General features: G+C 46.0%; 1 protein-coding gene across 1 annotated transcript; it reads right to left on the bottom strand.

The window, feature by feature from the left end:
- Positions 1-1,631: 1,631 nt before the first annotated feature.
- LOC308531243 (uncharacterized protein) lies at positions 1,632-12,902 on the bottom strand. Its single transcript, XM_081108162.1, has 4 exons — positions 12,242-12,902; positions 6,344-6,464; positions 5,025-5,117; positions 1,632-3,829 (listed from the first exon to the last, which is right to left on the bottom strand). Exons 1-4 carry the CDS (start codon positions 12,410-12,412, stop codon positions 1,638-1,640), a joined length of 2,577 nt encoding a protein of 858 aa, XP_080964288.1. The 5' UTR covers positions 12,413-12,902; the 3' UTR covers positions 1,632-1,637.
- Between the last annotated feature and the right edge of the window lie 214 nt (positions 12,903-13,116).

Below are 13,116 nucleotides of genomic sequence, written 5' to 3'. Positions count from 1 at the left end.
AGTCAATCCTGCAGTCAGTGCTGGAGAGAGGTCCGGAGAGAAAGGCAGGGTCTGATCCACAGCCTCCGTGGCAGCTGTTATCAGCCATTGCCTCTCTCTTTCCCTCCGTCCGGGCTTCATCAGCAGATGTGCCTCTATTTCTCTGGGTCTCCACGGGGCTGCTGATCAGCCCCGCCTCTCTGATCAGGCCCAGAGATAGTCCCAGAGATACTGATTGGCATAGAAACCGACCAATCAGAACCAAATCTGGGTGAACTGTGAGGAGCCAAGGCTGCCTAGTAGGCAGATCTTTTGATGCTGACTGGCATAGAAACCAACCAATCAGAACCAAATCTGGGTGAACTGCGAGGAGCCAATGGCTGCTGAGGAGGCAGAGCTTTTGACTGGCACAGAAACCGACCAATCAACACCTAATATGGGTGAACTGCAAAGGCAGAACCTAAAGTGGGGGCTGAGGAGGGTTTTTACAGCTGTTTGGTGTAAGGTGTAAGAAAGCGGTTCATTTTTTAATGACAGGTTTGGCAGTACAGTGCATTTGGCTGGCTATCAGTCCAGATATAGGGATTATGTATGTTTGTCTGCCAAGAGCATTTCCTCCTGCTGAAAAAGGCTTCCCTCCATCCCAATTTAAGCAATCCTATCCCATATACTCTATCTATATTAATAAAAGGGTAATATGCTAATTAGACTGGGTCAACTGGCCATCTTCCGGACGTCCAACTTCCTTCCAGACAAAGCCATGGTGGTGGGGGCCAAGGCAGAGGCAGTTAGGGGGTGATCAGGCTGGCAGGGGAGGGCAGTTAGGATCAGGCCTAAACCAGAAGTTGGACATCCCCCAAGAGGTCCCTGATTGGTGAGGGTGCAGGCTGGGCTGAGGGAACCACCCCCCTCCGTGCATGAATTTCATGCACCTGGCCACTAGTCTAAATATATAAAAGCCTAAGCAAGCAGAACGACCAGTTGCTATGATGTGTATTGACCATCAGGGGGCAGACACTTAATGCAGGAGCTGCCCCCTGGTGGTCAGTGCACTCCCACAGCCAACCTCCCATGGTGGCCAACCTCTCCTGGTCCCTCCCCGCCACCGGCTGGCAACCTCCCACAGTCCCACCCTCCAGCTGGCCCAAATGCCGACCAGGCCTAGGGACCCCACTCCTGATGAATTCGTGCACTGGGCCTCTAGTCTATATATACCAAAGCCTAAGCAACCAGTAGCTATGATGTGCACTGACCACCAGGGGGCAGACGCTCTGACTGGTAGGTTAGCTTGCTGCTGGGGTCCAGCCAATCAGGACTGGGTGAGATAGGCCAGACACACCCTGGAGCCCTTCTGCGGTCCCTCCCTGGCCCTGATTATGCACCGAAGGGGTCCTGGAATTCGAGAGGGTGCAAGCCAGGCCAAGGAACCCCACCAGGGCATGAATCTGTGTACCAGGCTTCTAGTATTTAATAAAGGTCAAAGTTTTAATTGAAGCCCTTACTATACACTTACAAGCATTTTCTTCTCTGCTGTATAGCCTGCTGACTACTGGGATATGGTAAGCTATGGTTGAAACACTGCTTTAATGAAAAATAAAGTTTCTTTTGAACTTGATGATTGGAAGAATTCACACAACACTTGAGTATTTTTTAAAAAATCACTTTATAAAACATTTTACCTGTGTGGACCTTCTCATGTTCTTATCAGCACTATCACTGTTAGAAGATTTATTACCAGCATGGATTCTGTGATGAATTGTAAGATTTGATCGCCAGCTGAAGCTCTTACCACATATCTCACACTTGTAAGGTTTCTCCCCAGTGTGAGTTCTCTGATGAGACTGCAGCTGTGAAGACCGACTAAAGACTTTGCCACACGCATCACATTTGAATGGTTTCTCTCCAGTGTGGACACTCTGATGAAGCTGAAGACTCGAGGCCTGACTGAAGTACTTACCGCACTCCCCACATTTATATGGTTTCTCTCCTGTGTGGACCCTCTGATGCATGTCAAGATTCAAGCTCCATTTAAAACCCTTCCCACACTCCTCGCATTTGTATGGCTTTTCTCCGGTGTGGACTTTTTGATGGGCTTGAAGGTGTGAACTCCGCCCAAAGCTCTTCCCACACTCATCACATTTGAATGGCTTTTCCCCACTGTGGACTCTCTGATGGGCCAGAAGATTTGAAGCCTGCCTGAAGACCTTCCCACACTCCTCACAATTATACGGCTTCTCTCCTGTGTGGATTCTACAATGGATCTTAAGGTCTGCTCTACGACTGAATCCTTTCCCGCATTCTTCACATTGGTATGGTTTCTCCCCAGTATGGGTCAGCTGGTGAGCCTGAAGTCGTGAACTCTGATTGAAGCCCTGGCCGCACTCTTCACATTTATAAGGTTTCTCTATACTGTGAGCCTTCTGATGGATCTGAAGATATGAACTCTGACTGAAGCCCTTCCCACATACGTCACATTTATAGGGTTTCTCTCCTGTGTGGATCACCAGATGAACCTGATAGTGGGAATTCCTCCGGAAGCTCTTCCCACACTCATTGCAGTTGTAGGGTTTCTCTCCAGTGTGGACTCTCTGATGGGCTTGAAGATTTGAACTCAGAGTAAAACCTTTGCCACACACATTACATATGTATGATTTCTCCCCGGTGTGGACTCCCTGATGGGCCTGCAGACTTGAGGGCCGACTAAAGCCTTTACCACATTCCTCACATCTGTAGGGTTTTTCTCCTGTGTGAACCCTCTGATGAATGTATAGATTTGAGCTGCAGATGAAGCCCTTCCCACACTCGTCACATTTATATGGTTTCTCTCCTGTATGGACTCTCTGGTGGGACTGAAGATGTGAGTTCCTACTGAAGCTCTTCCCGCACACATCACATTTGAATGGCTTCTCCCCAGTGTGGACTCTCTGATGGTCCTGGAGATGAGAGGCCTGGCTGAAGGCCCTCCCACAGGCCTCACAATTATATGGTTTCTTTCCCATGTGTAATTTACAGTGAACAGTAAGTGCGGATCTACGACGGAAGCCTTTCCCACATTCCTCACATTTAAATGGTTTCTCTACCATGAGGACTTTCTCATGATTTTGCAGATGTGAGCTCTCACTGAATTCCTTACCACAATCATTAACACACTTATACCTTTTTTCTTCCAGGTGAACGTTCTGATGAATATGAAGAACTGATCTATAACAGAAGCCTTTTCCACACTCACTACATACATATGACTTCTCCTTTGAGTGTGCTTGCTGATGAAGATCAAAGGTGGAGAGATCGCTGAAGATTTTCTTACACTCATTACACTGGTAAGGTTTTCGTCCCATGTGAGTCACATTATTTAAATCCAATGTTGATATTTTCATGCTGTCTCTTTCATAATTATTGTACCTACAAGATTTTTCACTTCTGTGTACTCCACAATCATCAAGGCGATGTGATACCCAACTGCTGGTGTTGACATCCCATTTATGCCGACAGGAGTTACTTTTCATGGAAAACTGTTGATATCTATTCTGATAATTCTGTGACTCAGTCAGGGAAGTTTTCCTCCAAAAACTCTGGGTTCTCAAAGTTTGAAACTCTGGATTTCCAGTGTCAGTGGGACCATCCATTTGATGACTGAGTGAGTAGTTTTCATCTTCAGAAATTGGAGTAGTCAGTCCTGCCCCAACCTGACAGAGGGACTCACCTTGTTTGTGGAACTGAGAACTATTTATCCTGGAGTCCTGACACCGGGTTAAGTCATTTATAATCTGCTGCCAGATCTGCCAGCAGGAAAGCTCTTCATGTAGTCCTCTGTCTTGAACAGTCCTCAACTCACTTTGATTGCTCTTGCCTATATAGACAAATTATTTAGAGATATGAACAAGTGAAAACTTTGCTTAAAGATTCAAGATTTCACACTTAGGACACACAGTATAAAATGAATGATCCTTGGGATGGTTCAGCTTATTTTATTTTTTTTTTTACTACATATGGCATTCTCTGGTTTATATCCTGACAGAAAGCAGGGGGTGAGCCAACCTCTTCTCATGAACGAAACCCAATGAAAACAAAATGATGGCCATTTGACATACTATTTTAATCATTTTTCATAAATTACATGTCTTTCCTACCATAACACAGTATCAGTAAAGAAAAGCATTTTGGATGCTTGCAGCTGTAATAGTGCCTGGCAGTTAGTAGGTGCTCAAAAAATGCATATACAGATGAATCAGAGTTTGATTTCTGGGATTCTCTATAACTGTAAATCCCAGCTTAAGTTTGAACCAAGTCATAGAAGCAAAAGTGCCTTTACAAGGAAAGTATCTGAACTAGAAAAAGGGTTGGAAAGTATAGTTTGCTGAGAAGATGAAAGGCTGCAGTAGAGGCAGTGGCACACCAAGAGGTTTAACGCTGAGGATAAAATCAAAGGTGCTAAGAATCACTTGGAATGAAAGAAAAGCTGGATGATCTGGGTTCTTCTGAGATTTCTGTCCTGTCTAACATGTTATTTTCCCACATAGAAATAAAAATTTAGAGGGTAGGAAAGAATGCTATCTCCTTGAAAATAGCATGAAAACTTTATATGGAGATACATTGGCCTTTAACAAGAATGATTTCCAAAGTGAGGGTGTACTTTATTAGTGAGCTTTGAAATAAACTCAGTAGCTTGTGATAAATATTTGAAGACACAGACTAGAAATTATCAGAAAATCATCAGAAGCAGTAAAGGTTTCATTACATGAAATGCTTTCTAAAGTCATACATATAAATCTAAACAATTAAAGTGTTTGTAGAGGTAATGATGTAAGATCCATTTCTTATGGATGAAGACTTTGCAAGAAGCAAATGAGATGGAGCTGGGCAACTCTTACAAGGCAGAGACTAACTCACAAGCTATTTTCTGAGAACAGGCAACCAGTACGAAGCTGTTCCAATAATCCAGGAAAAAGATCTGACAATTTCAACTGGGCGTGGGCACAGGGGTGGTGAGGAATGAAACAGATAATGCAGGTAACTACCAGAACTCATAATTGCTTGGTTCTTACCTGAATTTCTCTCCATCTGGGGTGATGTCTTCATCATCCAAAGCCTCTCTTCTCTTTCTAGATCTAATATATCTTGTCTGAAGGGTTGATGTCCTGAGAACATGCAAAGTCACAAGTTTCACTTGAATACAATGGAGCTAAAATTGGAGTTCTAACTGCATATTCAAGATATTAAAAGCAGTGTTTTTCAAAAAATATTTTAGCATGGCCTATTGAAGAAACAGCATTTACTCTCTGATCCAGACACATACTATACTAGTATACATAGATATGTATTATTAAAACAGTGCCCGCTTCGGCAGCACATATACTAAAAAATTGGAACGATACAGAGAAGATTAGCATGGCCCCTGCGCAAGGATGACACGCAAATTCGTGAAGCGTTCCATATTTTAAAAAAATAAATAAATAAAACAGGAGGCAAATGGCACAGTTCTGTTGTCTGTTTTCATTAAATCTCCTCCCAACGGCTCTCAGAACACGCATGCAACTGGCCAATTTTAGCTGCAATGTTCTCTTCTTCTTTTTAAAAATATATATTTTTATTGATTTCAGAGAGGAAGGGAGAGGGAGAGAGAGAGAGAAACATCAATGATGAGAGAGAATCATTGATTGATTGCTCCTGCTGCAGGCCTGCCAGTGGGGATCAAGCCCACAACCCAGGCACGTGCCCTGACCGGGAATCAAACCATGACCTCCTGGTTCACAGGTTGACACTCAACCACTGAGCCACAGCGCTGGGGCTGTTCTATTCTTCTTAAGGAGCTCTGAGATATATATATTTTTTAAATCCTTACCCAAGGACATAGTCTTTGATTTTTTTAGCGAGAGAGGAAAGGTGAGAGAGAGAGAGAGATGTCAGAGAAAATCATTGATGGGCTGCTCTCATACATGCCCGACAGGGGGCTGAAGCTGAAACCTAGGTATGTACCTGACTGGGAACCTTCGACCTTCCGGTGCACAGAAAGACACTCCAACCAACTAAACCACATTGGCCAGGACTACCCTCTTTTATTTCATTAAAAACTGCAGAGCCGACTAAATAAATTGGCTTTATAATTCACTAATGGACTAGGAGTGAAATTTTAAAAAGAATATAGAAGAGGTAATAGCAGCAGACTGACCATTTATAGTTCTTCTACAAAACACAAGTGAAAAAAAACCCTGAAACATCCTATTTAGAAAGACCAGAAACATCCTCTTGGGTCCCACAGGAACTGGCAAAAGTCCAGTAAACCAAAATGAGGGAGCCCATTCCAAGAGCCCCAAAGCCTTAACCCCGAGGTCACAAAGATACTGCAGAGGGCGCCTGTCCTCACCCACTGAGACCAGGTTCCAGAAGTTCTCCACCATCACATCTCGGTACAGCTTCCTCTGGGCGGCGTCCAGCAGCCCCAGCTCCTCCTCGGTGAAGGCCACAGCCACGTCCTTGAATGTCACCTACAACAAACATGTACACCTCAATCTTACACCCAGTGTCCACTGGAAAGGGGGCAGCACAGCCCTAGCCTGTTTGGCTCAGTGGATAGAGCGTCGGCCTGCAGACTGAAGGGTCCGGGTTTGATTCCGGTCAAGGGCACGTGCCTGGGTTGTGGGCTTGATCCCCAGTAGGGATGCACAGGAGGCAGCCAATCAATGATTCTCTCTCATTATTGATGTTTCTATCTCTCTCTCCCTCTCCCTTCTGCTTTGAAATCAATAAAATATATTTTAAAAAGGGGGGGGGGGAGGGCAGCACTGACAAGGTGAGGAGGATGGGTAGGAAGCTGCTCTGAACAACTTGGAAATCTCCCGGCCCTTCCTTCTTCTGTCCTGCCAACGCCACACACTGATTTCTGCAGCCTCGACAAGAATGCTGCTATGAAAAAAAAGCTTTGTATGTTTACCCAGCGCTCTCACACTGAGCAGTGTTATAAATAAACTCCCCAGAATTCTAAATACTGTATCCTGACTAAAAAGGTTCTACATTTTAGTTAATATTTTCATTGTGCCCAGCCGGTGTGTCTCGGTGGTTGAGCATCAACCTATGAACCAGGTGGTCACAGTTCGACTCTCGGTCAGGGCACATGCCTGGGTTGTGGGCTCGATCCCCACTGTGGGGTGCGCAGGAGGCAGCAAATCAATGGTGTTCTGTCTCTCTCTCTCTCTCTCTCTCTCTCTCTCTCTCTCTCTCTCTCTCTCTATATATATATATATATATATATATATATATATATCCCATTGCCCTAGAAATGTTTACTGTTTTAATCCCACTGAGATGGGAACCAGGTGAGGAGCATTATATGGAACTATATCAAAAATTCTTTCCTGCCCTAACTGGTTTGGCTCAGTGGATAGAGCGTCGGCCTGCGGACTCAAGGGTCCCAGGTACGATTCCGGTCAAGGGCATGTACCTTGGTTGTGGGCACATACCCAGTGGGGAGTGTGCAGGAGGCAGCTGATCAATGTTTCTAACTCTCTATCTCTCTCTCTTCCTCTCTGTAAAAATCAATAAAATATATATATATATACACACACACACACACACACTAGGGGCCCGGTGCACAAAATTCGTGCACTGGGTGTGGGGGGGGGGGGGGAGAGTGTCCCTCAGCACAGCCTGCCCCCTCTCACATACTGGGAGCCCTCAGGTGTTGACCCCCATCACCCTCCGATCGCCTGATCGGCCCCTTGCCCAGGCCTGACGCCTCCGCCAGAGGTGTCAGGCTTGGACAGGGGACCCCCATCTCCCCCCGATCACTGGCTCTGGCCCCCGCCCAGGCCTGAGGCCTCTGGCCCAGGAATCATGCCTGGGCAGGGGACCCCCATCTCCCTCTGATCGCTTGCTCCACCCCCCGCCCAAGCCTGACGCCTCTGACCCAGGCTTCAGGCCTGGGCAAGGGGACCATCATATCCCCCCAATCCCCGGCTCTGCCCCCCACCCAGGCCTGATGCCTCGGCCAGAGGCGTTGACCCTCATCACCCTCCGATCACCAATCACCGGATCGGCCCCTTGACCAGGCCTGAGGCCTCTGGCATAGGCGTCCGGCCCGGGCAGCGGGGACCTGCAGTGGCAGCGGGGGGCGCCGCGATCGTGGGCTTCGCTTTAGGCCCAGGCAAGGGACCCCTAGCTCCTGGGACTGCCAGCTTCGACCGTGCCCAGCTCCCATTGCTAGCTCCACCCCTACTTCCTGCTATCACTGCCCAGGGCGGCAAAGGCACCTGATTCTCCGATCATGGCCCCAGGGCCGCCTTTGCCCTGCCCCCCAGCTCTTAGCTCCCCTCTGAGTTTCCGATCACTGTCAGTGGCAGGGGGCTTCTTCCTGCTTTCCCTTTCGCCTCCCTGCATTGTGCCTACATATGCAAATTAGCCGCCATCTTGTTGGCAGTTAACTGCCAATCTTAGTTGGCAGTTAATTTGCATATAGCCCTGATTAGCCAATGAAAACGGTATCGCCGTATGCCAATTACCATTTTTCTCTTTTATTAGTGTAGATATCTACACTAATAAAAGAGAAAAATGGTAATTGGCGTACAATGATACCCTTTTCATTGGCTAATCAGGGCTATATGCAAATTAACTGCCAACTATGATTGGCAGTTAACTGCCAACTATGATTGGCAGTTAACTGCCAACAAGATGGCGGCTAATTTGCATATGTAGGCACAATGCAGGGAGGCGAAAGGGAAAGCAGGAAGAAGCCCCCTGCCACTGACAGTGATCGGAAACCCAGAGGGGAGCTAAGAGCTGGGGGGCAGGGCAAAGGCGGCCCTGGGGCCATGATCGGAGAATCAGGTGCCTTTGCCGCCCTGGGCAGTGATAGCAGGAAGTAGGGGTGGAGCTAGCAATGGGAGCTGGGCACGGTCGAAGCTGGCAGTCCCAGGAGCTAGGGGTCCCTTGCCTGGGCCTAAAGCGGAGCCCACGATCGCGGTGCCCCCCGCTGCCACTGCAGGTCCCCGCTGCCCGGGCAGGATGCCTAGGCCAGAGGCGTTAGGCCTGGGCAGGGGCGGAGCCTGCAACCGCGGGGAGCTGGGGGTCCCCTGCCCAGGCCTGACACTTCTGCCGGAGGCCTCAGGCCTGGTCAAGGGGCCGATCCGGTGATTGGTGATTGGAGGGTGATGAGGGTCAACTCCTCTGGCTGAGGCATCAGGCCTGGGTGGGGGGCGGAGCCGGGGATTGGGGGGATATGATGGTCCCCTTGCCCAGGCCTGAAGCCTGGGCCAGAGGCCTCAGGCCTGGGCGGGGGCCAGAGCCAGTGATCGGGGGGAGATGGGGGTCCCCTGTCCAAGCCTGACACCTCTGGTGGAGGCGTCAGGCCTGGGCAAGGGGCCGATCAGGCGATCGGAGGGTGATGGGGGTCAACGCCTGAGGGCTCCCAGTATGTGAGAGGGGGCAGGCTGGGCTGAGGGACACTCCCCCCCACACACACACCCAGTGCACGAATTTTGTGCACCGGGCCCCTAGTGTGTGTGTGTGTGTGTATATATATATATATATATATATATATACATATATATATATATATATATATATATTTTATTGATTTTTACAGAGAGGAAGAGAGAGAAATAGAGAGTTAGAAACATTGATGAGAGAGAAACATCGATCAGCTGCCTCCTGCACATCTCCTACTGGGGATATGCCCGCAACCCAGGTACATGCCCTTGACCGGAATCAAACCTGGGACCTTTCAGTCCGCAGGCCGACGCTCTATCCACTGAGCCAAACCGGTTTCGGCCCTATTTTCTTTTCTTTTTTTTTTTTTTTAAATATATTTTATTGATTTTTTACAGAGAGGAAGGGAGAGAGATAGAGAGTTAGAAACATCGATCAGCTGCCTCCTGCACATCTCCCACTGGGGATATGCCCGCAACCCAGGTACATGCCCCCGACCGGAATCGAACCTGGGACCCTTCAGTCCGCAGGCCGACGCTCCATCCACTGAGCCAAACCGGTTTCGGCCCTATTTTCTTTTCATTAAAAATAAAGATGAAACCAAAAATATCTTCATAAAATTGTTCTGAAGTGTCAATGCAGTGACAAGTCCTTTAAAACCACTGCACTGGGTTTTTTAAAATATGTTGTTATTGATTTCAGAGAGAAAGGGAGAGGGAGAGAGAGACAGAAACATCGATGATGAGGAAGAATCATCGATTGGCTGCCTCCTGCATGATCCCTATTGAGGATTGAGACCTGGGCATGTGTGTTAACTGGAAATTGAACCATGACCTCCTGGTTCATGGGTCATTGTTCAACCACTGAGCCACAATAGCTGGGCAAACCACTGGACATTTTATTTTATTGTTTCATTTTATTTCATTTATTTATTTATTTATTTATTTTTTAATTGCTTAAAGTATTACAAAGGGTATTACATATGTGTCTTTTTTTTTCCCCTGCCCTTGACTATCCCCTGGCCTCCCCCACCCTGGACATTTTATTTTTAAAAAATATTTCTTTTATTGATTTTAGAGAGGAAAGGAGAGGGAGAGAGACATAGAAACATCAATGATGAGAGAGAATCATTGATCAGCTGCCTCCTGCACACCCCCCACTGGGGATCAAGCCCACAACCCAGGCATATATCCTTGACTGGAATCGAACCTGGGGCCCTTTATTCCAGCAGTTGCCCACTGGTGGTCTGTGAGGTCTGAAAGGTTGGCAACTGCTGCGTAGTCCACAGGCTGATGCTCTATCCACTGAGCAGGGCCCACTGGACTTTTATTTTATTTTATTTTTTTAATATGATTTTTTACAGAGAGGAAGGGAGAGAGATAGAGAGTTAGAAACATCGATGAGAGAGAAACATCAATAAGCTGCCTCTTGCATACTCCCTACTGGGGATGTGCCCGCAACCAAGGTACATGCCCTTGACCGGAATCGAACCCGGGACCCTTGAGTCCACAAGCCGACACTCTATCCACTGAGCTAAACCGGTCAGGGCCCCACTGGACTTTTAAAACGAAGGTCATGTATTACTTTAATTTAAAAAAAAATACATGAAGAAAAAAACGTAAACAGTAAATAAAATACACACAGGGCATGTATGATTCAGGTACTGGGGGACAGAATCTAGCTCTTATAGTGAGAAAACTTCCAACAGTATTTTATCGGTGTGAAGCAGTAGTTGGATCCTGATGCATTGAGCCATATTTGAGTATTCTACCAAAAAAAAAAAAAAAAGAAAAGAAAAAAAAATCCAAGGCAGCACATATAAAACATACTTTTCTATTTTGAATACCTAGTATGTAAAAGATTTTAAAAGGCGGTATTTTTCTTTTTAGAACTGGTTTTTTGAGGGAAAAGGTTCAGTGCAGAAAAGATACTGTAGTGTTCTTAAAACAGTAAAAGTCCTAAACTAATGTCTATGAAGAGTGAATAGTTTTAAAAAAATAGGCACATAAATTTGATGAGAACATGATATAACAAAGACGAGTGTTATAGCCCTGGTTGGTGTGGCTCAGTTGGATGAGCAGCATCCCATGCACCAAGTGGTCACCAATTCGATTCCAGGTCAGGGAACATGCCAGGGTTGAGGGCTTGATCCCCAGTCAGGGGCGTGCAGGAGGCAGGCGACTGATGTTTCTCTCATTGATGTTTCTCTCTCACTGGTGTTTTTCTCTCTCTCTCCCTTTCTCAAATCAATAAAAACATTTTAAAAAGTTATGTAGTATTAAATTTAAAAACCAATTTAAATTTGTATCTTTGTTCTGAATACAAATACACAGTATGAATACATATGATGAAGAGATAATGGAAATATAAAAGGGAAGTAGCAAGGGAGATGTTTTTCATTTCAACTAATGTTTCTCTTATTTGTGAAATAAAAAAAAATGATGAAACAGCCCTAACCGGTTTGGCCCAGTGGATAGAGCATTGGCCTGCGGATTGAAGGGTCTCAGGTTCGATTCTGGTCAAGGGCATGTACCTTGGTTGCGGGCACATCCCCAGTGGGGGTGTGCACGAGGCAGCTGATCCATGTTTCTCTCTCATCGATGTTTCTAACTCTCTATCCCTCTCCCTTCCTCTCTGTAAAAAATTAATAAAATATATTTTTAAAAATGATGAAACAAAAAGTAAAGCCAAAAGCAATTAAACTTAAAAGGGACACAACAAGCACCTGCCACACTCCACAGCTCCTCAAATGCCTGGACATTCTCTGAAAGAGAAAAACTTGTGCCTCGGCTCTGAGCGCTGAAACAGCATTTTCAAAAGCAAAAAGGCAAGCCCTACTCACCTGGAACACGCTCATTTTTTCTTTTTCTCTCTGGGGAAACGGAGTTGTAAGAAGACAGACTGGGAAAGGAGAAAAAAGCCAATGAGAACTGGTCAAGTATGTCACTAACCCACGTGGCTGCTCATTGTGAATTTGCAAAAGTGCCCATTCCTCGGGGTGGCAGCAGCGCATGCAGCTTGATGAACAGAACGTGGACGCCAGGTACCTGCCCAACCACACACAGTGGCCCCATCACCAGTGTGCCTGTAGCTTCTTCAGTAGTAATTCTTGTGCTGGGTATGGTAAGAGCAGGCGCCGGAGCTAACACGCACGGGTTGAAATCCTGGCAAGGCTACCCACTAACAGTGTCATCTTGGTGAAATTATTAACATCTCTGCCTCAATTCTTTCACAAGTAGGCAAGAATAACAGTATCAATCTCATGCGATTGTCATAAAGTAGACAGTTCTAAGAACACTTCTTTGCAACCACAGTAATACAGACGATATTTTATAATTTGATACTATCCTTGTAAATACGATTTCTACCAACAGAGTGATGTAAGAAGATACATGGCATTCAGGAATTGTTGCTTTGTCATGTTATAGACTCAGAACTTCTGAGAAATCCCTGGTTTTGTTTTTTCCATAACACGCTACCTCAACAATAATATTTAAATGGACACAGACAACTTTTAAAAGCGGTATAACAATGTGTAAAGTTTATTTTGAAGCAGGAAGTTTATTGTAAAGCCCTTCTGATGAATATGCACAGAGATAAAGAAGATTAATTAAAATCCATGACGCTGCAACAATACAAAAAATAGTTTGACAGTCCATACCTAATTTAAATTAAACAGACAGGAGTCTACGTTATAAATATATTGTTACAGATGTG

This window comes from Myotis nattereri (assembly GCF_964212035.1).
Source record: "Myotis nattereri genome assembly, chromosome: 15".
NCBI classification, from domain to species: Eukaryota; Metazoa; Chordata; class Mammalia; order Chiroptera; family Vespertilionidae; genus Myotis; species Myotis nattereri.
The sequence above is the reverse complement of the archived record's forward strand: the minus strand, read 5'-3'. Positions and strand labels throughout refer to the sequence as shown.